Source organism: Photinus pyralis, unplaced genomic scaffold (genome assembly GCF_008802855.1).
Source record: "Photinus pyralis isolate 1611_PpyrPB1 unplaced genomic scaffold, Ppyr1.3 Ppyr1.4_LG4, whole genome shotgun sequence".
NCBI lineage: Eukaryota > Metazoa > Arthropoda > Insecta > Coleoptera > Lampyridae > Photinus > Photinus pyralis.
This window is the reverse complement of record NW_022170511.1, coordinates 32,381,025-32,405,804: the sequence shown is the minus strand read 5'-3', so window position 1 is coordinate 32,405,804 and position 24,780 is coordinate 32,381,025. Positions and strand designations below refer to the sequence as shown.

Genomic DNA, 24,780 nt, shown 5'->3' with positions numbered 1-24,780 from the left:
ACTAAGGTTTTTTTTCATGATGCTAGAATTAAAATTTTCCACTGCAGAAATTTGTCCGATAGGTATTTTCACACGATTAGGGCGTTGTGCACCACCTTGTTGAAACCCAACTTTTATTTTTTTTGTGTTTCATACATCATGTTCGTAACAAAAAAATGCTACTTGATAGAGTACCTGTACATTTACGGACCATATAAAAAAATAAAGTTGATGATTCTTTCTTGTAGAGCACAAAATGTTGCAATGAGAATGCGTATTATTTTTATGTATGTGTTCAAATAACAAGAAAAAATAAAAACAAAATTGTCAAATTTCGGTGTGTTGGACTTATCTTCGGAAGTAGTCGAAATTTTCTGGTTTTGATTACAGCATGATAATTCCTCTTTCATCGCGCAACTGTTCCCTAATGTACTGTAACCATTGTTGCTCATGTATGGTTTCCGAGATCCCCATGATAGACATCCTTATCTTGGACACAGTGTCTCTTTATTCCTAATAAACTCTTAAGATTTCTTAGAAGAATGAACTCTTAGGCCGTTTGACCCTGTCTAGTTTGCCCTTTGGCTTCAGTCTCGCGCAATTATTGCAGAAGAACCATTAAATATGACATGTATTTAAGAAGATAAAAATTATAAACAAATCCAAAAATTTTGGTTATCCAGACTTACTGTCTGTCCGTCTGTGTACAAGGTAACTCGCAAACGGTTTCGAATTTTCCAATTCTGTTTTCAGTAATAGGTAGACAAATCAAGGGACTAACTGATTAAATTTTGGTCATGTGGGCTTTTCGTCTGTATGTGTTTGTCACTCTTGCCTATATTGATTTGAAAAAGTTTATTATTAAGCAGGTACACATTTTAAAATTATTCCGGCTTATTTTAACATGCAGTCGAAACAAACTGAAGGATGGAATAATTGATAATTAACTACTCTCTTGAACCATTCGTTAGTTGCATCAAATTTATATTTAAAGGAAGCTTACAGTAGCGTACCTACAGAAGAGGATTCTGTAAGCACTTTATTGTATGTCATGTCACTGTATGACTACTTTTAGGATGCGCTGAGCCAACCCTGTTCAGTTGGCAAATGATTCACTGAATTTTTGACAATAAGGAAAGAACAGAGTAGAGGAATTCCCGATATGGTGTAAGGCTGTGCGTGACTTTTCTGATTCATACAATATGCACAAATTCGAATTTTTACAATAGCTCGCAAATAGGTACCCTTATTACAACAAAACGAATAAAAAGGTTTTTGCCCTAAGGCGAGTAACTTCAGGGCATTTTCCATAAATTGATCAGTACTTCCCAAAAGGCCATAGCTATGTACGCTGTGATTTTCTGTACTAGAGGCATATCTGGTTTAAATTTCAAGGAAATATCTCCATAAACAAAAAAGTTGGCGTTGCGCAGTTCGCACATTTAATTTATGCTATAGGTATGCGATGTTTGTTTTTACTTTTACTACATGTGATATGTTTCTCTTTACTATAGAAGCATCGATGGTAAAAATTTCAAAAAGATATCTAACAGTACACATTCATTAATGTGATGTTTACAGTATGCGATACGTTTGCTTACACTAAAAGTAACTTTGGTAAAAATTTCAAAGAAATATCTCTATAAATAAGAAAGTTGCCATTAAGCAATCTGCGCATGCGCACATTTGATTTTACTATATGCGATATGTTTGCTTTCACCAGAAGTATCTGTGGTTAAAATTTCAACAAAATACATATATTAATAAATAAGAAAGTTGCCATTGCGCAGTTTGTCAAGATTTTCCTTGGATCAGGTGCTAGAGCAGAGAGCTATACGCTACCGAATGCAAAAAGAACGAACTACCTTGAAAACTGTAAGAGTAGTTAAGGCCTCGGACAGACGGAAGGACAGAGAAAGTGGCTGCAATAGCGCACCCAACTTCGTTGGAAAATGCACTAAACAACGAGCACACGCAAGAGACAATTTGCGGCACAGAAGCAACGCCTTTCCTAATATTTTTTTACTTTGCCAAATTAATGGCAGACTTACCTTTTTTACTTGTATTCCTTACGAACATAGAGAAAACCACAGTTGTATAAAATATACCTGCTGCCTTTTGCAGGTAATTCTTTTAATAAAAATGTATACAAATTATATCAACTCTACAATTATAAAATAAATAAATTAAACAAACAATAATACTTTGAATCAATAATACAACAAGATCGGCAAGATGGTGGAAAGACGTCATAGGATATGTATCCACATACTTACATTTGTACAGCTTAAAATAAAGTATGGATTCGAGCGTATTTTGTACTCTTGAAGAATCATCATCTTCGAGATGATGCTGGCCCTTCTTCTAATTTTCGCCAAACTACCTGACAACAAATAAAGTCTGGATATTAGACAATTACAATTTTAAAATCGTCCATTACTCACGTTGCACATCTCACGGACCAGCGCTTTTTCCCCGTCGTCCATGTCCCCAGTGGGAGTTTCGGGAATCACCTCGCCGCGATCGGACATGCGAGCCTCACGTTCCAATTGTTCTCGAACTTCGAGAACTTGAAGTGCGCGTACGACCGCTTCCGGTCGTCCGCTGATAATGCCATTGGAATCAGGTGGGATTTCTACTGTGGGATCTCCAACTGACGTCGCGAATTGATTCACTTTGTGAGTTAACGTGCGTTTATCGTCCTCCAATTGTTTAATACGCTGTTCTAATGTTTTTACGTAGTGCATCGTTTGATCTGCAACAAATACGACCACTTGATCCCTTGCTATAATTGGCATCAATTATTCATAATTGATGCCCGAAACTTGATACATTTTTGAAACCTGCGTCTTACCTTAGAAGTAATGTCACAGAATACAAAATCAACTGATTGTAAGTAGCGAAGTACCTATTAGGAAAGCTGTACGGGACACTGTCAACTCGCCAAGGGCGACTCGCCACCGGACCACTCGCCACCGACCGACTAGCCAACGGGACAACTCGTCAACGCGACAACTCGCCAACGGGACAACTCGCCACCGATATATTTTTCCCTGTTTAATGTGTCATACTAATGCATTCCGCAAATGCAATAGTCAATTTCCCTAATTTTATAAACAAAGTTTATCAAAAAATTGTAGTCAATATTTGAATGAAGACCCAACCGCCTATGCCTGTTTCTATTACATTTTGATATAACGACATCTTCTGCAAATATTATTTGAACAGAAAATTTGACAATCACATCGTTATTTGAACGACACATTAAACAGGGAAACATATTTCGTTGGCGAGTTGTCGCAGTGGCGAGTCGTCCGTTGGCGAGTCAGTCGGTGGCGAGTGGTCCGGTGGCGAGTCGCCCTTGGCGAGTTGACGCGTACCGATCTGTACAATCAAAGTTATTGACACTTAATAAATAAGAGATTTTTGAAAAAGAAAGTAGATCTGTGAGAATATTCTTACCATTGAGCGTGTTGCGCTGCCTGGCGAGATTTTCATGTAGTAAACGTTCTCTGCTGGCGGATCTGCGCGGAGGATTATTTTCGGTAGCGCTAAACTCTTGCGGAATCGCTGGTTCGTCGGCATTTGTGCTCGAGCTAGAACCATCGCCGTCATCCCGCAAATTGCCGCCTGTCGAGCTGCCGCACGATGGACAAATACTGCTGCCTCCCCTTTCCTCGTCAAGGTATAAACACAGTTCTTTTAACTCTAAATTATCTTTTATTAACTCCTGCTGTTTGTTATCGAGCTCTCTGAGCTTATTTTGATACGCGGACACTTCCTGACGCATAACGCTGGCGGTATATCTTCCGAATCTTTGCCACTCTCTCGCCAATTTGCGGCCTTTTTGCCTGTCGTCGTCGAGGAAACAGCACAAATCGCGTAACTCTTGGTTATCGTCCGCTAAACGTTGGTTTGCCTCTTTCAGAGTTCGTAATTCGGATAATATACTTTGCATTTGCACGTGCCTACCTGGGTCGGGTGGAATTCGCGTATCTGAATCGGATTTGCGCACAAATTTTAACATATTATTACCATCAACGCCAGGGTGACGATGGAAGTCGTCGTCGGGGTACCTAATTGGCAGACGCTGCTGAAATCGCGCGTCGGTGTTGTCCTCCTCTACCCTTTGAGGACCTCTAATCAAATCTTGATGAATTTGAGATTGAGCTCGCAAATCCTCCTCAAACGTTCGCGCAACTGGAGGTGCCCGATTTTGTGGATAGGGATATTGGTACTGTTTGTGACCGGGAGGCGCCGATACAGTCGTGGGGTAAAATTTATTAGGATCAGCAAGGTAAGGAACTTTCACATTATCTGCTGCTTTAACGGGGTATTGCTTGGTCTCTTTCACAGTGGGATGTTTAAGAATACCTGTGGTGGTTGTCGCTTGGGGTAGCGGCGGTGGTTGATAGCGAGGTGGTACCGAATTTCCAGGGTCAGCTGTTGAGGATGCTTTGCCTACGTACTGTTGTTGTTTCTTGTTTGACATGATAAAAGCTTCATAGAGTCTATATAAACAAATTCATGTTTATGTTGTCGGCGGTTACTTCTCGATTTGAAGTTTCACACATATTTCAGCTCTTTAATTTGATGTGGGTCACGAAAGTGGTCCATTACGATGACCTCGGCGATTTTAATCAAATTTACCACGACCCCTACCGCATTGTTATCGATTGGGAGATATCTACACGCTTAAACGTTTATTACTAACCCACCCCTTCGCCTTACATTATTTTAACGTACACACTGAAGCCTTTTAAACACGTTTATCGCACGCATACAAACCATATCAACATGGCCGTACAAACACACAACTACGTCATCATTCAAGTATCTATGCTGATGGGAGTGGGAATGAAGGTGGGACGTTGATTTAACTTAAGTAGGATAGAGAAATTTTTCCACATTTTCTTTTCTTTTCCATTCTCGCCACATTCTCACTTTTGCTGTTTTTGCATAAATAATTATTTCTGTGCTAAATTCTAATGCAACGGAAGCCAACGGTTTCGCAGGCGTAGCGGATTTATTTCCTTCAAATCCGACCGATATCTACCTACCTACGATCGGATCAGCAACTTTTGTTCAATAATTGCAGAATTTCCAGCTCTAAATTGTGAAACGTTTGGCATTAAAAAAATACAATGGTTGAATGGCATATTGATAAATGATATTAATAAAATAGGTAAGTATTGTAAGTATGTAGTTCTTAAAATATTCAGTGGCGTACCCATTGGTGTTTTTGGGAAATACAGAAACAGTAGAATTGGGAGAAGATACTTGCGCAAATTTTTGACTGCTATACAAGTTTCAATTTTTGATTCCCAACTTGTACAAATTTGTGGTTTCAGTATCGCGAGATTTTAGAAGATAATGATAATTTGATAAATTAATTCAACAAAAAAAAAGATGGTAGCAAAACGACAACCTTGATGTCAAATTTGAAAGCGGCACTTACAGTCTCAGTCTCACAATTCCTTCGCTCCCTTCTTTTTGCAAGCAAAAACAAGCGCGAGCTCGGGCGGCGAGCCAGGCGAGCGACCGCACTCACCGTCGACTGCCGAGCATTAAGTGCGACAACAGAATATAGTAGCGTACCTGTTCTATATTCTGAGGCGTTACGCGTGAGATGATTTGGCCCCCGTCCAAAACATATATTAGTGTATACCAAGCGATAAGAAGTAATCACCACAAAAATTGAATGCTTTCCGTACCAATTACCCTAAAGAAAAGAGAAAGGTAGAAGGGTACACGATCTGGAGCAGGCACCATGGCATGTGTATGTATCCACATTATGGTACTACGACATGGTTACAATTTTTGGGCCAAAATTTTCTCGTTCTTAGTATCGAAGAAAATGACAGTTCACAAATAAGTAAAAAGTTTAAATCTACAAGAAGGACCATAATATAGTGTGTGGGCGAATCCTTGTGGTTTTATTAAAGGATATAATTGAAGTTCTCCGCTTGGATCTGATGGGGAATTTTTAATCTACAATATTTTCAGTTCGATCGGGACCATTAGCTTTAGCTTCACTAATGGCCGTTTGCACCGACAAATTTATGTGGAGCTTGGCTTAAGCGTAGCTTAAAATCCATGGCAACGATTATTGAGACAATGGTTGCCATGGATTTTAAGCTAAGCTCCGCTTAAATTTTTCGGTGCAAACGGGCATAAGTGTTTTATTTAATGTTTTCGCTATCGACTCACAGCCCGAAATCGAGAAAGAAAACAGTAAATAAAATACAATTAGTGAAACCTTATCTTTATTATTACAAATGTTCCATGTTTCGAATTCTGCATTAGTTCATATGGCATCTGATCAAAGTAATTGCATAATGTAATATATCTAATTACGGGATTTATTTATTTACAATTCATTAACAATAAATTTATAACAGTCTTGAAATTGATTAATTTATAAACTAAATTAGTAGGTATTTATCACTCACAATTTATAACATAACACGTCCTAGCACGACCTATGTATCACTAATATTTCACCTTGTATTTCACTATCGGCATCGATTATGGAACTAACTCAAAACAATTCGATTTGCTTATATAGCAAACAACAACCTTTCCAGGTTCCCAAGTGCTCCCGAACGTTTCCGAATGTTATAGAACAAACACGTCGTATTTCCCGGAAAGAATATACCTCACCTCACTCTTAGTTTCTAAGTTTCTTATCGCCGATGACCATCAGTAGCGCATCCAGGATGATATCTTGGAGAGGGCAAATGTCAGTACAATTGATGATTAGCAGGTTAGGTATCGAATTCCGCCGGGTGCGGGGGTACAGAGTACCCTCACATAAATGGGGAGTCCGGGGGTTCTCTCCCGTGAAAGTTTTAAAAATTTAACCATAAAAAAACCCTATCTTATAAATTTGCCACTAAATTTACCACATTGACATTTGCATACCAAGTTTTTGTTTTAGATCTTATATGTTATATGTAACACTGTCAATTACATTTCGTTCATGAGTTGACAACACTCTGGTTTTAACAGGTAAACACCCTCTCAGCCCAGGGAGGTGTTGCGAATTGGATATTCTTGAAAACGCATCGCAACGACAATCTAGTCCCTTGAGATGGGCAAATCGAAATTTACCCCTCCCGTTTATCCGGCTCTGCTGATGACTAATCTTTCATGGCTCCTTGATGTCTATCGGGATTTCTAGAATATTCGCTACATTAAAAAAAGAATGACGACCAATTTATTGTCATGTTTGTGTAAGTGATTGAAAAATATGAAATACTTTATCATTTCGAGTTGGATGATCACTTACTGCTCTTGGCACTATATATGTTCCTGTCAAACCGTTCACTTTCTTAACAATACCTTTGACAATTCACCTCGATTGTTTTGGACGAATCAAATAGTTTAATTTTTTTTAAATCGACCAATCAAAAGCTGAAATAGCCGTGGCGATTTTTTGGCAGAAAAGTTGCCACGGCAAATTTTTGACGTTTTTAATACGTAATGTCAAAACTGACAATATTAAATATGTAACCCTCTGTCGATTTTCGTCGCAACAAATACTCGTATCTGCAATATGCAAAAAATTACCGACAATTTTCGGATCTCTTGTTGTATTATACAGTGAGTTTTTTTAAAATGCGAACATAGGAGTTTGCATGCAATGTAATTTCCTTATGTTCGATTAAAAAAAAACACATCAATCTATGAGGTGTGCGCGGTTCACATTCCCAAATCGCGCAACTTGTGTGACTATGAACAGCAACTCATAGTCTTTATGATGAAGAGCACTCGGTAAGATTTTTTAAATAAGCCATATGTGACGCCATAGCAACTTTAGGATACATTTTTCTTAAACTTACGATAACTTGACTTCACATGGGACGCGCTGACATCACAATTCATTGTGAACCAACCTTCAATTATTTGTAGGTCATGTGCACCTGGTATTCTACTAATTTGATTTATTCAATACATAAATGAAGAAAATAAGAAAATAAATACCCAAAACAATTACAATAAATGTTCGAAGTGTCCTCCTTGACATTCTAAGCAATAACCTAACCGGTTTCGTAATTAAATTGGACGGCGGTATTTTTAAAAATGTGACAGCTGTCAATTGTATCTACTACTCATTTGAACTACTCAATAGATTGATGTGTTTTTTTTAAAATCGAACATAGGGAAATTACATTGCATACAAACTCCTATGTTCGCATTAAAAAAAATTCTCTGTAGGTATATGAATATACATTAGAAAGACATAATACTATGCGATCAAAAATTAGTTGCTGTCGAGTGACCTTTGGAATTTTTGTTTGCATGGGAAATCTCCAAAGGCGACTATCGACCGCCACGTGTTTTTGATCGCCCGTTATATTCTGTTAAGGTTGCCGCACATTTGTCCGTTCCGGTTCGCGCTACGCACACTTATTCTCTGACGGAACGGGCTAATGTGCGCAGAGACGTTTAATTCAATGTCCTTTGTTTTCTAACGATCCGTAACGTGACGGAACGGAACGGACAAGTGTGCGACAACGACAACCTTTAATTTAGAGGAATTCAAGTACTATCTAGTAGTGAAAAATAGTATACATCTCAGACTCAGACGTAACTTACTTTTGTCGGCAAGCGACCCAAAACGCGTGCATAAAAGCGACCTTAAGGCCTGAGTGGCCCGTACTTGCGATGATCTAGTCTGGCACTTTGGCGGCAGTGCATTTGCCTGAAATAGCCCGCCTGGTACGGGTTTCGAGTCTTGTAAGTGCTCCGCTTACGCATAGACTAAAAATAGTGTAATTATAGTCCATGGCTTACGTGACCGTATTGTCATAGATCTCCATTGAACACGTTTTGTACCTATCTAATGTAGGAAAAGGGAGATAGGGATATTTTATAGGTACTAATATGCATACTACCTACTTACCTATAGTAGTCTAGTACCCGCTAAACGTAAGTCGGTTCTTGATTAAAAAGCCTCAATGGAAAATAGGTATTTATTATATCATTTGATCAATTGTTTAAATTAGAAAGATCCAGGTTGAGGTAGGTAGGTACACCATTTCCTGGAGCATTCATTATACTATTGATTATAGTATAATCAATGATTATACACACTACTTACTGATAATCAATGCCTGGAAGATACCTAATTAGTTTTTTCGAATATTACCTACGCCACTGGTGTTTGAAATATTTTGAACATGTGTTTCCTTACATTGTTTAATAATCCAGAATTATAGCATAATAAAAATTAATTATAAAGTGCTCAGCTCGTTAACCGAATTCACTGATAGCAACAATAATTAATTTGAAAGATTCACGCAAGCGCCATTAGTAAAAGTCTACAAGGTGACCTCTAAAACGTCTTACTTGGAATTAGTTGGAGTAGGGTGGCCGGTGAAGTTAAACTGATCTTCTTTAGGTAAGTAAACAATTTGTTCTGGAAATATAAATTAACCTTCAGCTTCAGCAGTTTAACTTTCATCCTCGTAAAGTAAGCATGGCTGCTCCTCAGTCCGACTTCGAGAGAAGAAAGCAAATTAGTGTCAGGGGCATCGCAGAAGTCGAGGATGTTAACCAAATTAAGAAGTCTTTCAATCGGCATCTCCACTACACCCTAGTTAAAGACCGAAATGTGTCGACACCTCGTGACTACTACTTCGCCTTGGCCCACACGGTGAGGGATCATTTGGTTTCAAGATGGATTCGTACCCAGCAGCACTATTATGAGAAGGATCCGAAGGTATGTATTGATTTTGAATCATTAAATGTAAATGGGAGATCAGTCCCCAGTCCGCAATCTCTAAAGGTGATTCATTTCAATAATCTGCCGCAGTTATTTTGATGATAATGAATTTGCAGTAGATTACATCTAATTACTTGCACTTACTGATAATATCCCACTGATTATTAGCATTCCAAATTAGGGCATGTTTGATATCTAATATTAATGGCTATTTAATAATACAATATAAATTGGGTACGATTTTATTGACCCCAGGAATGTAGACAACACACTGTACAGTTTTATAAAATTCTGGTCCCTCAGAATATTGATGTGCTTAGAACATTTTATATTTACTCATTAGTTTCTGGGTTAATTTCTTTTGTTGATAATGGCAACAAACATTTTCCCTTGACTTGTGTGTTGCCTACACACTTCCCTAGAGACCTACCTACACATGTATGTAATTGTTTAAAATTTACATACCCACACACACAATGCAGAGTGGTAGAAACAAATTCCCTTGGTTATTGGTAATTATAGCGCTTAATGCAGTTTTGGTAAGATTAAGGCGATCTCGAGATGTGATCATTGTATTGAACTTGGTAATAATAAGACCTGCACAAGGTGTGTACAGTTTATATTGTAGCCTAGTATTTATAGCTATTGAATCAAATCTTGGCAGTAGTTATGATGTAAATAAAAGCTTATGTAATTGCCTACTATAGATAAGGAATTAATAGATGAGCGTTGATAGTATAATCTATTTTGGATTTCGTTTTTTCGATGTCGCTACAAAGTTCAGTCATGTACCTCTTTTTTAGTTCATTTATCCTTGGATAGGAAAAACTGAGACTTACACTTGTTTTTTTTTAAACTGTAAACAGATTATGCAACTTGGGATTATTTGTACAATGACATATGAATTACAAAATTAAACTTTCTTCATATTTTCAAGAACAAAATTTCTGAATTTTGTACAATTTGTAGTCAAAGTGCAGGAAATCTGGTTTCTTCCTTGTGCTAATAACCCAATAAGTGAAGAATCTAAAATAATGAATTTACTTCAAAACACTCTTTAAGGAACAATTTGCCATCTGAGTAGCTGATCAAACACATTACTGGGGTCTTTAACAAATTCTGCTTTGTTTTTTTCGAGGTTTTTTCCCATCTGTAGGTATTGATGTTTATATTACAACTTTCCTTTTTATGATGATTTATTGTGTAAATATTCTCATAACCATCATCAATCAATAGTGTAATTAGTGTTTGGGATCAAGCTGATTGCATTTGCCTTGGCATGTAATCTTGACAGTTGAAACATTCTGTAATTTTCTGTTTGAATAAACTTCACTCAACATTTTGTATCCTCACGCCAACACATGTATTCCTATGCTGTAGAAGAGATCCGAAAGTCTTCTCAATTAGCACATAATTATATCTTGAAAGACAACAAGAATTAATTTAAAACCGAGTTTAAAACTGTCATAATTTGGGATCTTGTTTGTTTATGGTTTATCTATTGGGTACTTTGTTTTTCTCTTAGACTTAGACAATACAGTACGTGGACTGCTAATGGCAAGTAAAATATTGTCAAGGACATCGCCTAGGTATGTGAATTTCAAGATAAAACAAGTATGTCCGAAGTTCAGAGAGTTAAGAGACATAACTTTACCAATATTGACATTGACATTAAATTTGTTTGTTTATTGGGTTTCTTTCACAGCCGTCTATAATGACAAGCCATGCTGAGAAGTTTGGCAACGTTGTCCGAAAGTCAATCGGAGGGCCGATAAAAGTTTTAATGGAGTCTTGTTGCTCTGGAAAAATGGCATTTTTTCTCTTTTCTATGTTTCGTCTTGGCGGTTTTAATACCAAAGAAAGATCTTAGGCAGCTTACAATATTGTACATATACATGGATAATAACATTTTTATTTGACTTTAAAATTCGGAACTTTTATCAACGACTTCCAGGTACGATTCGGAATGGCAGACTGTAAGCCGGTCGCTATTCCAGTGGGTCTAGCTACGAAGCTTTGAAAGAGGAGAGCTCTGTAGACTTCAAATTCCCATACCGTGAACTCCTAAATATAGATGGTTGTGTTTCTTTCTAGCTTATTGTAAACTGTCAAACCCGCAATAATTTTTTTTCGCATATCGTATAGACGATATTGAAGAACATTTAAAGCTTTGTGTACTACGTGGATTTTTTAAGAATCGCGTTGTAAGTATAATCTCTTGTCAAATAAATTATGTTCCTATGGTAGATAAGTTTATTTTGTGTACCTTTTGTTGTATATTAAGATAATGTAAGGATCTAGGGACACAACGAGGCAATGATCACCATCAAGATCGGGTCAGGTCAAAAACTATAAATAATTAAATACTTGGTACTTGGTTTGTAATTAAAGTAATTTAGAATAAATAAACCTTTTGATACAAGAGCAATACATATTTTACTTATTATAGTTAGTTATGAGCTTATTCTTCAACAGAACTGGTTTGGGAATTAATCTAATACAGTATTGTAAACACTCTAGGTCATGACCCAATAGGTATCACAGACCCATTGCAAAGATTCAGTTTTGCGAGGTCCATTTGTGCAAAAGATTCTAGTAGTATCTATATTATGTACCAAGGAACTAAAGTGTGTATTTTCAATTTAAAATTTGAAAAAACAAATATTGTTTGATTGTGGCTGCAAGAATGTTAAGATTGTTATGGTATGCACAGGGTGGACACGTGTAAATATGGAAAGGGCTAATTCTTTGGCTTATTTATCGACTAAAAGTTGATATAAACATAGGCCCGCAAACGCTTAGTTACTAGAGGGTGTTTCAAGATTTTTAAGTTTTTTCCCTATATCTTGCATTTTTTGAGTTATTTTACTCAAATTTGAAATATAAGTTACGCTGAAGGGTTTACATCATTGTTCTTGTTCATGTCAATGGTAGTGAGAATATACAGGGTGTTTTTTATCAGGGCTCATGATCAATTGTCTACCTCTACTTTTCGGTACGCCACTGGTAGATTGTAACATAAGAATTTGATTTTCTGATCTGTTTTCAAACTTTTTGGTCTCTTGTAATTTATTCGTAATCGAAAAAAAAATAAAAATCGATTTTCGGTAGTTAGATAAATAATGAGAAATATTGAAAATAAAAACTTATTTATTAAGTACTTAGAGCTTACAATAAAATTGATGGTCAATGCACAGAAAAATCATTACGAACTGCCGTCACTGATCAGCAGAGCGGCACATTTCTGACTGGTGTCGACGTCGGACCTTGGGAGCGTAATTTTTAGCTTCCTAGCATGAGCAAAATTTCATCAAATGTCGAGCTTTTAGATTATTTTAGCAACTTTTATAGAGTAACATTTTTTTCCTCTGTATGTACAACGTATGTTGTACATTGTCCGAGATAATGGTTCAAAGGGTTTTGTTCAACTTTTTGATATATTAGGCGAGATATTAGACATACGGAAAGGAAAAATATTGGGCCGAATTTTTGAAACAAAATTTTTGGAGCGCGCCAACAGCATCAATGTTTTTTTCCGACAATGCAACATTTTAATTAATTTTTCTGTGTGCCAGGTTTTATTTAAAAAAAACGGAGAAAAAGTGTCAAAGTGAAATAATTAGCTATTTTTCTCGCCAAAACAGTTATTTTGATTTCGTTAAAATGTTGGCAGTGTATACTTCTACAGTGTGTCCTATTTCGGTTGCGACTGCAGTTTATTACAGCTGTTTCTAAAGATAGAGACTTGCGCTTCTCGCGACCCTGTGCCACTTTTTTGTAAATCTTTTAATACCACAAACAGCATCAATCAATAGCTACGTTTGTTTCTGAGATATAGGGTAAAAACGAACAGTTTGCCTTAGCTTATGCAGTATGATGCTTATGGACATACCGTATATGCTTGCCAAACTTATTAACAAATGTGTCAATGACAGCATATGGAGATTATGTTGTGTTTTAATACTTCAAATTCATTCATATGTTAGTTTGACATCATCGTGGTGAGGAACACGGGTAGCATGATCGAAGAATGACACAAATTAGTGAGATAGATGTTTAGTCTATAAATCCTCATACTGCATCTGGAGGTGCGAACGGGCTATAGTAGCATTGTCGTCTAGGTAATGCAATCACACTCAACAAGCATAAATTGTGCGCAAATCGTGTGCAGCTAAAGCGGATTTTTTCTTCAACCGAAATAGTTTAGTAAATAGTTGGGTTATAAGGTAGTAGCATGCTGCATTCATCAATGTTTACCTTCTTGCTAGATCAGGGGTCGGCAACCTATTGAAACGGAAGAGCCAAAAATCACAATTTACAAAATCTCCCAGTTTTTAAAGAACCACATAAAATTTTTTATTCAATATTATAGTATTTGGCTATATACAGGGTCCTGCAACAGTGCGTTGGTTTTTCCTACATAGCTAATGCCTGGTTAAAAATATTAGTGATTGCGGATCTACAGAAATTATTTTTGAATGTACAGGGTGTCCCATTTTTACGATGTCAATAAATAACTGATCTTTTTAAATAGAACATCCTGCATATTTTTACTTGTTTCAATGCCATTTGTTCAAATTGCTACTTATAACTATTCTTTTTTCAAATGGATCTACCGCTATTTTATTTCGCTATTCGATTGTCTTTTGTGTTCTCTTCAATGTTTAAAAGGGGTGCCCTGTGCTTAAACCCCGCAGTTTTGATGTTATTCAAATTTTTCACAAAAGATTGTAATGTGAAGCAGTGAAAACATTTGATAGTTACTTGACTGGAAGGTGTCATCAGTCTGTAAAGATTAATGCTACCCAATCAGTTTTTTTTATTAACGTTAGAAGGGGCCCCACAGGGGTCTTTTTGGGCCCACTTGTGTATACAATATAATGTAGTCCAACTATGAAGGAAAAATGAAAATTGTATTTTTACCCATGTTTATTATTTGAATGATAACTTGTTAAACATGGTTGGAAAGAGAAAAAAAACCTATATCAAACTGAGTAAAATTCAAATGATGATACAGGCATGAAATTTGGTATGAATGCTCCTATAAGGGTTATATGAAAACGGTGGCCACTCAAGAAATTCAAGATGGCCACTGTTAAAAGAGGACGGCACAGATCATGCAAATATTCGCGGGCGATCAAAAATGAGTGGCGGTCGAGTCGCCTTTGGAAGTTCAAGTTACGTACGATTTCCCATGTAAACAAAAGTTCTAAAGGTGACTCAACAGCAACTCAATTTTGATCGCATAGTATTATTAGTGATAAGTAAAAGGCGGCCATTTTGAATTTTTTAAATGGCTAACGTTTTCATATAAAACAATACCATTATAGAAGCATTCATACCAAATTTCATGGTACTTAGTACGTTAGTATGTTTATTTGAAAATATACTTACCACTATAATAATAGCTAATATCGGGCGATCAAAAATGAGTGACTGTCAAATCGCCTTTGGAAGTTCAAGTTCAGTATGATGTCCCATGTAAACAAACATTGCAAAGGTGACTCGACGGTCACTCATTTTTGATTGCTATGTATGTGCTGCCATCTTGGAAAACGGCGCATATATTAAATTTTTTAAGTGGCCAGCGTTTTTAAATAAAACCGTATCTTTATAGAAGCATTTATACCAAATTTCATGCTTGTATCATCTTTTGAAAGATACCTGCCATTATCTGTCCCACTATGAACGTTTTGGAAATGCTTTTAAAAATTGAATGTTGGAAAAACCAACACAAATACCGTTTTTAAACAGTTTTGAGCTGTTTACTACGAATGAATGTCTAAATAACCAACTAGAGGATGCAATCCCGCAGCAAAATCTCAATCCCGGTATTAGCGGGATCGTTAGATGTTAATCCCGCGGGATCCCGGTATTTGCGGGATCCCGCAAAATTTTAAATAAGTTGGAAAATAAGCAATTTTGTGCGGTTAACTTCTGTATTAAAATAAATCGCTGATTACCACAACGTTCAACAGAAAAGTAACTTCAGCCTAACCTAAAACTCAAAAAAACCTTACCTGTCAAGTACAAAAGTGCCACAAAAATCATAATAAATTTCTAACGAAAAAAAGTTTAACGATTATTTTGAAAATAACTTCTTCGTTATGCGTTTCATTAATAAAGTAAACAGAGTCGTCCCGTTGGGCGACAAATTCCTCAATCCCGCTCCATTTATTTAGGGATTAATCCCGCAAAAATGCTGCGGGATCCCGGTATTTCGGGATCCCGGTATGTCGGGATCCCGCTATCTCGGTATCCCTAGTGCCATCCTTTTCGCTATAGATATATTTGACTTTTTCAGCGCGTCTACTATCTCTCCCTGGAATACTACATGGGAAGATCCCTGACAAACACAATGATAAATTTAGGGATTCAAACATCATGCGATGAAGCCCTGTATCAGTTGGGTTTGGACATCGAAGAACTTGAGGATATTGAAGAAGATGCTGGTTTAGGTAACGGTGGTCTGGGCCGTTTGGCAGCCTGCTTTTTAGATTCGATGGCAACTTTGGGTATGGCAGCTTACGGTTATGGTATTAGATACGAGTATGGCATTTTTGCACAAAAGATAGTGAACGGGGAACAGCGAGAGGAACCGGACGATTGGCTGCGTTTTGGAAATCCGTGGGAGAAAGCGCGACCAGAATACATGATTCCGGTCAACTTTTTCGGTCACGTTGAGGATACGCCCCAGGGAAAAAAATGGGTTAATACACAAGTTGTTTATGCACTGCCTTACGATAATCCGATACCCGGCTATAATAACAATGTCGTAAATACTCTCAGGTTGTGGTCGGCCAAATCGCCAGTTGAATTTGATTTAAAATATTGTGAGTAATTAAATGGGGTTGATTGTGTAATTCATTATTCATTGTAGTTAACGACGGAGATTATATTCAAGCAGTATTAGATCGCAACTTGGCAGAGAATATTTCTCGGGTGTTGTACCCAAATGATAACGTGTTTGAAGGGAAGGAATTACGTCTTAAACAAGAATACTTTATGGTCGCAGCTACGCTTCAAGATATCATTCGGCGATTCAAGGCCGCCAAGTTTGGTAAGAGGGACGCTGTGAGGACTACTTTCGAACTGTTTCCGGATAAAGTTGCAATCCAACTGAATGATACTCATCCTTCACTCGCCATACCTGAATTAATGCGTGTTTTGATCGATTGTGAAGGTTTAGATTGGGAGAAAGCGTGGGATATCACCACCAGAACATGCGCTTACACCAATCACACTGTACTACCTGAAGCTCTCGAAAGATGGCCCACATCAATGCTGGAGTCGATCCTACCGCGCCACATGGAAATTATATATCATATAAACTTTCTTCATCTTAAACAAGTTGAGAAACGTTGGCCAGGAGACTGGGATAAATTAAGAGCCCTCTCTTTAATTGAAGAAGATGGCGAAAAACGTGTCAACATGGCGAACTTGTCCATCGTCGGTTCGCATGCTGTCAACGGCGTTGCACGAATCCATTCTGAGATTATTAAAGACGACCTGTAAGGTTCCTTTATTGTAAACTTGTATGTACTATTTTGATTTTTTTAGGTTCCGCGACTTCTACGCGTTATCGCCCGAAAAGTTTCAAAACAAAACTAATGGCATTACACCCAGGCGTTGGTTACTTCTGTGCAACCCCGGTTTAGCGGATTTAATTTCAGATAGAATCGGAGAAGATTGGATTGTTCATTTGGATCAACTGCAACAGCTGAAACAGTGGGCCACAGACTCCGGTTTCCAAAGGGCCATAATGAATGTGAAACAAGAAAATAAATTCAAACTAGCCTCGATCTTAGAGAAATGCTATGGGGTAAAGGTCAACCCGTACTCGTTGTTCGATATTCAAGTCAAGAGAATCCACGAGTACAAGCGGCAGTTGCTGAATTGCCTTCACATAATCACATTGTACAATCGAATAAAAAAGAACCCCTCTGCCAAAGTGGTGCCACGTACAGTTATGATAGGAGGAAAAGCCGCACCCGGCTACTACACAGCCAAAAAAATAATTAAGCTTATTACATCGGTGGGTAACGTCGTAAATAACGATCCTGTAATTGGCGATAAATTGAAAGTAATTTATTTGGAAAATTATCGCGTTACACTCGCCGAAAAAATTATTCCCGCCGCCGATCTAAGTGAGCAAATTTCCACTGCCGGCACAGAAGCCTCCGGTACCGGAAACATGAAATTCATGTTAAACGGTGCTCTCACTATAGGTACATTGGATGGCGCTAACGTTGAGATGGCTGAGGAAATGGGTAACGAAAATATATTCATTTTCGGCATGACCGTCGATGAAGTGGAGGCCTTAAAACGGAAAGGGTACAACGCACACGATTATTATAATTCAAATCCTGAAATTAAACAGCTGATCGATCAGATTCAGAACGGATTCTTTAGTCCCGGAAATCCGGACGAGTTCAAAGATATTGTAGATATTTTATTGAAGTGGGACAGATTCTTCCTTCTTGCCGATTATGAGGCTTACATTAGAGCTCAAGAGGAGGTCAGTCGTGTGTATGAGGTAAGACGATGATCTAGACTCATAACCTGTTAGTCTTATGTTGCATGGTGCAAGTCTATATGGGAATTCCCATTAGATCACCCCTTTTCTTAAAACTAGGTTTTCCCATTTCTATTGTTGCAATTTGATGTATTCTGTTTACAGAACCAAAGCAAATGGCTGGAAAAGGCGATCCACAACATTGCTTCGTCAGGTAAATTTTCTAGCGATCGTACCATTATCGATTATGGCAGGGACATTTGGGGAGTAGAGCCCAACTACAATAAATTACCAGCTCCTCACGAACCAAGAGAATGACATGAGCCTAATGAGTGAATTGTATATAGAAAACTGTAGAAAACTGAATGTTATTTCTAAATAATTGTGTATTAACGCAACATGCAATACTTGTATGTCATGGGATCTTCCTAAGCACTCATTAATTGTTCACTATTATTTTTTAGTTGTAGTTTCGTTTATTTTTTGCTACTGCCAAATAATGTATAGAAGCTATATTTGAGGTTTATTGTAACAAACAATTGGATGCATTCTATATAAGGAAGAGAGGAATCTAAAAAGACTATGCCAAAATTATGCGTTATCTGTTTTAAGTGTTTATAAAAGTCGTAAATTTTATCTAATAGAGATTTGCACATAAAGTTAATGTTTGGCTATGTTCAAAGCACTAATAATATGAAGTTAAATGCAGAGTTAGTGAATGTTATTTACTTGTTTTATTTTCAATTCTGGTAATCTGACCTCCTTTTAACGCCTGCAGTGTACATACTTAACATAGGCAAAGCTGTACTAGTGAAATATACTTGCTGAAGAGGACAATCAAAAACTGTTTGGAACCACAATACAAGTACATACCTAAATCTACAAATAAATATTGGTATATAATGAAATAAAGGGATTCCTTGAACCAAGAGATTTAACATCAACCAAAACATATGCAAGATTTTTATGTAAGGAAGTGTAAAAGTAAAAGAAAAGTTCTCACTAGAAGCCCCACGATTGCTGGACAGAGAGAAGCTCCTATACTATGGGTTGAAGATCTTATCCGATGGCTTAACATTCCTAGGAACGGATGTAGTTATGGAAATATTAAATAGACAAGCATACAGAGATGAGCGAGTATGAATTACTCTAAATAAACAGAAATCGATGACATGCATAAACTAAAATGTGTAAAAAATTAGAACGTACATATCAAATATTGAAAAATAATATTGTATTTAAAAGGTTTTAAATACAATACTAATAATCATTATAAAACATCTACATGAAACTATCGAAAGTAAAAAATAACAAAAACCGTCAATATACCCAGCTCATTTTGTTATACCGAGTGAAGGTGTAGGATAATATCTATTAACATAAATAATATGGATTACAAGTACACATCACAGGTAAGTTATTGACCAATTACGGTGTATTAAATTGTCTCTAGTACAAAATAGTACCACTTCAAAGAATTGCAAAACGTTAAAGAACAAAACTTCCAAGAAACAGTATGGGCAAGGCTATCCCACTATTTCCCTTTTTGCGTATAACTACATTGATACAATGATACACCCATATAAATTCTAGCCTGATTTTGACTTGGAAAGGTTTTGGATTTTATGGGCCAAAATCTATTCTTTCTGGTTGACAGAGGGGCCGTTTTACAATGGAATTGGGCGTTTTTCTTCTACAGAAACCTGTAGTTTGCCCATAACGTTGATGTAGTCACCCACTCTTGAAAAAAAGGCGAATAGTACTTAGTATTTTAAAAAATAAGTCTGTTGTTTTGTCACTTTGTCATGATATACAATATACATAGTGAAAAGTCTCGCCGTTTTGAATTCTATAAGTCTAAAATCAATAAGAGAGTAACTGTCGTTCTAAGACAAGTAGTTTATCAATGGATTTGCGAGTCTTTGTTTTTTTGCTCATAAGTTTTTGCTGAAAATTTCTGATTTAGATTCTACAGGCAAGACAGAAATTATAAATTTGATTGGGGAGACCTTAGATCATATGATCTAAGCGGAGACAACATCTTGTTTTAATAATATTTCAACTCGATTCGAGATTATGGAATTCAAAACGCAAATTTTTCAAGATTGAGCCACCAACTGTTTGATCAAGGGTCATAAGTAAAAAATAGATTTTTTCTGAAAGGAAAGGTCATTCTGTATTCTGCAGGTACCAAGAGTGTTTAGTCTACTATGGCATATCACTGTGTGACTGAATACACTATGAGTTTTAAACGCATCCTGCGAAACCTGAAGCTTGCGTGCGTCTACATTACCATCGGAAAACGCATCCTTTTATTTATTTATTAGCAATTGTAATGTCGTCAAAGGTTGAAGCTTGAAGTCCTCAACTGCTTAAAAGAGCCCCAAAAGCGTTGTTACTCTTACTGGATACATCCGTTGTTTGCGGAGCGTGAATCCAGCAATCGGTTTTGGATCTTTTTTAACAATATACGCAAGTACGAAAATAAATGTTGTGAATATTTCGGACGTCAACCAAATCGGTAGATGAATTATTACACATTCGATGAATTTTTCAACATCAAACATTGTAAAAAATTATATAACCGCAGTGGTACAACCGGATGATATAAACTCCTACATACATGCACATGTTTTTGATATCTCACCATCCGGTCATCCGGTTGAAACGCAGCAAGCTGCGGTCACTTGCGGCCACCGGGATGCAACCGGATAAGTAAACGCTCGCATTTAAGTCCATTGGATGCAGTAAATCCGTTCAAAACGGTCCGCTCAAACGGGACCTGTTAAAACGCATAATGTATTCAGGCACTTATAGGTCTAAACATGTTTCCTCCATGTTGGTTTCGCCAATGATGTTGATTTTTCATGCAGACTCGTTGACTTGTAGCTGTTCTCAAAGAGTAACTATAATCTTTGGCTGTTCTTTAGGTTATAGCTCGCATGAATCTTACCTTTTTTGCTGTGTCTATAAATACGTTATTATGCCGTAAATAAATAAAGTGGTATTACTGGTATTGGTATATATCAAAACCTAATTTGGGTGATTTATGACAATAACATTTGGGAATGTTGTGCTCAGATAAAGCGCCAATTTTATATATCCCACAAAAATCAAAATCGCGGTATACTCAATAAATACTGTCAAATGCAGGTCGTACTGTACATACATTATCTGCTTTATTTATGATGCAAACGTCATAGGTTATACAATTTAAACAATTCCATGTAAGTGCCTAAACTGCAAAATTTATCTATTTAAATGAATATTCTATAAAGATAAATTGAATTCTAATTTACCCCCAAGTCTTCTTACGCGCAAAAATGTAAACAATTGTTCAGGGACACGTAAACGTAATTCCTATTCACTGTAATGTTTGGTATTGTAAATTTTTATACAGGGTGGTACATATAAGTATGTAAAAAGATTGGGCGATAGAAGAGATCAAAACAAGCTAAATAATAATACTATACGCCTAAATGACAAAAATTACTTGTTTGCCATTTATTCTCATTTCAATGATATCGCAGTTATTATAAATCTAAGACGGCCGTGACTTTGCAGTGTGACTAATCATGAAATGTACTAACATACGCCGAAGAGGTAAGGTCGTCAATATCTTTTGGTCTTGGCGACGTAGAGCGAATTCATTTATTGAAGACTACAGCGTGATAAATGGGCCATCTGTATTGTATTACTTGCGTCTCATTCAGTTTACGCTAAATTCAAAACATGTTCGGCATCGGCCTAGACTCGAAGCACTGTCGCTGCGCCAAAACCTGATCCGGTTCCGCTTCGTAAAATGCCTGGTTACGTCGTTACGCCACTGCCTATACGCGCCAAGTTGGAATTTCATTCTAAAAATTTGAATAAATAACTACTTTTTAGTAAGCGGATAGAGAACAAAATTTGTGTTTTACAGCAAAAAATATTACAACCCGTAGGGCAAACAAAATTACTTATAGTAAATTCAGGATTTGCATATTAAGGTGTCAATCGAGGTGTCAGTATACCGGGCGGTGCCTAGAGCGACGCAGCATATAGGGACACAGATTAAAATACTGGATAGGGATTTCAATGGTAATTTCTTTAAGTCAATTACTAGCTCCGCTAATTGTTTTTGAGCACAAGTCTAAATGTGTTTTTTTTTAGAGAAAAAAATACTGCATCTGTTCATACTATTACTTATAATTTTCCGTTTTTTAAAACCGTAGAAATTGACAAAATAAAAAGGTTCATTTTACAATTAATCAGATATGCCTTGGGATTAGATACCTACTTAAAAAAACAGCGATCACGTTTCATTATTTGCCTTTGACGTATATATTAAATTTATAGTTGTTTATAAATTAGTTAATCATATAATTATTTATCATGTATTTAAATGAAGAGAAAGTGGAAATGTTAAAGCTGTTTTATGCCCACCAAGTAACGTCTTTATTTAGTGTGAAGCACCCCAATTGGCCGATTCCAAGCAGTACCACAGTAGACAGAATTGTGCGCCAGTACGAAAGAACAGGCACAGTGTTAAATATGTGCAATTGCAATAACGTTCAAAATATCCGTCAAAACCATTAGGAGAACGACAATACATTCAACGTTTTCGAGCAGATAAAACGATTGTATGACGTGCAAAAGTTTTATTGAAAATAATTAGGGGACTATAAAGAAATTACCATTGAAATCCCTATGCTGCGTCGCGCAAGGCACCACCCTGTATACCTATACTTATACCTACTCCAATTTCACGTCTGTCACTTGCGTATCTATACCGGGTGGTGACTTGAACAACGCGCCATAGGAATTTTAATAGTATTTTTTTCATTTCCGATTATTGCGTTCTCTAATTATTGTAGGGATAAAGTCTATTTAGATTTTTTCTAGAGAAAAAAATTACGAATCCATGCATACTATATAGCTTTTAATTTTTTGAACTTTGAAACCAAGAAATATGGATAACTAAAAACTGGCGCTTTTAAGAAAATCAGTGGTGCCATGGCAGTTTGAGATCAAACAAAGCTAACTAATGGCAGGCGCTTTTGTTTGATTTCATAATTCCATGGCATTACCGACTTTATAAACGCAACAGTTTTTAATTTTTAAATTTTTACTGTTTCTGAATTTATCAAATAATCGGAAATTAAAAAATTACTATTGAAATTCCTATGGTGCGTTCAAGTCACCACCCCGTATACCAGATCTACGTGTAAAAACCATATTTGAAAGAATCCGGAAGGCTAAGAAATTCGCTTTGTAAAAATTTTCCCATTACAGAAAAAAACACTTTCACGTGCTCTATTAATAATGTGTGAATGATTTGCGGTTCTGGTAAACCGGCGCATTTTTTTCGCAATAAACAATCAGTGAAGGTCAGATCAATATTGAAAATCTTGACATTTACTTCAATACGGATGGAGAATTAATTCATCTATCAATGTGTGGTCATGCGTTTGCGGAAAGGTATGGAAATCTGGAACTGTAAACATCATACCAATCAATCAATCAATCAAAATACGTTTATTAACATCTTACAGGTATATGATACATTAATTGTTAGTATTAGATGAATGGCGGACTGCTCAGGACTTGTGTCCTCTTCAGCCCTTGGTTAGTACGTGATGTATCATACCACAGATTTAAGTGTTTAAATCTGTGATCATACGTCGCGTCGGCGCCATTTACATAATGAATGCACCTATAAATCATTTAGCCACCCGGTACTCGGTAGCCTAGCTGGGAATTACTTGCCTAGGCGGTTTCTCACAGATTTTGCGTGTAATTTTAGACTTTGTCAAGTAGAATCAATGCACTGAGATTTCCAGATGAGATTACCTAAATTAAGTTAGGTACCATAGATACTGATTGTACTCGTAATGGATAACCGCTCGGTACAAAAGTGTAACAAGATCCTTTTAATGCTTTTGAGGGACTAGTAATTGAGTAGTGTAGGTAAATGCACAACATTTTGTTCTTGTTAGCAGTTGTCTGTGTTGTTAGTAAGTAGACCTGAAACACAAATGATGGAAAGAAAAATTCGGTTTGCGGTTGACCAGCATATCCATAAAAAAACCATTAAAGATACCTAAATAACAAATATTGATTGTTACACGCGTAGCCGCTTCTGTAATGATTCCATTTTAAAGTTTTTGTTTTTTGCAAGAACTTGGCTAAGCCTTTGAATATAAAATTTTATATTGAAAGTCTAAGCTCTGTGATAGCATATTTGAGAAACCACATTTTAAGATTTGGAGAGTTTTTATCCTGTTCTAAGCTATTTAGCTATACCAACCTAAAAGGTGAAGCATTTTTTGCATTTCTTACGGAGATTTTAAAGTCTGTTATCCTAAGCAATTTATTTATAATTGAAACCAAGTACCTACCGTATTTGCTGTACAGAGGTTCCCCGTAACTTTCAAACGAATGAAGAAAAAGACTCGTGGGAAACTTCTCCGTCCCGGGACTTTTCGGAAATTTTGTATGTATATGGTTAATATGGTAATGAAATCGTTTATAAATTTACCAAGACCACTCGACTTTCTGACCTCTTATTTCGCAA

General features: G+C 36.7%; 2 protein-coding genes and 1 long non-coding RNA gene across 8 annotated transcripts in view; 1 reads left to right on the top strand and 2 right to left on the bottom strand.

The window, feature by feature from the left end:
• Window positions 1-2,072: 2,072 nt before the first annotated feature.
• On the bottom strand, window positions 2,073-5,140 carry LOC116168907 (coiled-coil domain-containing protein 85C-A). Of its 3 annotated transcripts, none has more exons than XM_031484918.1 (3): window positions 3,442-5,140; window positions 2,424-2,734; window positions 2,073-2,379 (listed from the first exon to the last, which is right to left on the bottom strand). In XM_031484918.1, the coding sequence occupies exons 1-3, from the start codon at window positions 4,469-4,471 to the stop codon at window positions 2,359-2,361; spliced, it is 1,362 nt and encodes a 453-aa protein (XP_031340778.1). In that variant the 5' UTR covers window positions 4,472-5,140; the 3' UTR covers window positions 2,073-2,358. The 3 variants fall into 3 exon arrangements, with proteins under 3 accessions (XP_031340778.1, XP_031340779.1, XP_031340777.1); XM_031484919.1 differs by having other exon boundaries at window positions 2,073-2,358; XM_031484917.1 differs by having other exon boundaries at window positions 2,073-2,362; window positions 3,442-5,138.
• A 1,005-nt stretch (window positions 5,141-6,145) lies between these two features.
• On the bottom strand, window positions 6,146-9,186 carry LOC116168909. Of its 2 annotated transcripts, none has more exons than XR_004144869.1 (3): window positions 8,888-9,158; window positions 8,581-8,745; window positions 6,146-7,530 (listed from the first exon to the last, which is right to left on the bottom strand). It is a non-coding gene; the product is annotated as an uncharacterized LOC116168909 (long non-coding RNA). The 2 variants fall into 2 exon arrangements; XR_004144870.1 differs by lacking the exon at window positions 6,146-7,530 and having other exon boundaries at window positions 8,181-8,745; window positions 8,888-9,026; window positions 9,086-9,186.
• Window positions 9,187-9,255: 69 nt separating this feature from the next.
• Window positions 9,256-24,780, top strand: part of LOC116168906 (glycogen phosphorylase) — a 36,370-nt gene continuing 20,845 nt past the window's right edge. The window contains exons 1-6 of one of the 3 annotated variants that reach the window (XM_031484916.1): window positions 9,256-9,385; window positions 9,437-9,706; window positions 16,014-16,542; window positions 16,590-17,220; window positions 17,270-18,245; window positions 18,390-18,948. In XM_031484916.1, the coding sequence (XP_031340776.1) occupies window positions 9,464-9,706; window positions 16,014-16,542; window positions 16,590-17,220; window positions 17,270-18,245; window positions 18,390-18,542 (2,532 nt within the window). In that variant the 5' untranslated portion in view covers window positions 9,256-9,385; window positions 9,437-9,463 and the 3' untranslated portion in view covers window positions 18,543-18,948. Of the gene's footprint in view, window positions 9,386-9,433; window positions 9,707-16,013; window positions 16,543-16,589; window positions 17,221-17,269; window positions 18,246-18,389; window positions 18,949-24,780 lie in introns of those variants that run through there. The other 2 variants (XM_031484914.1, XM_031484915.1) reach the window with 2 other exon arrangements.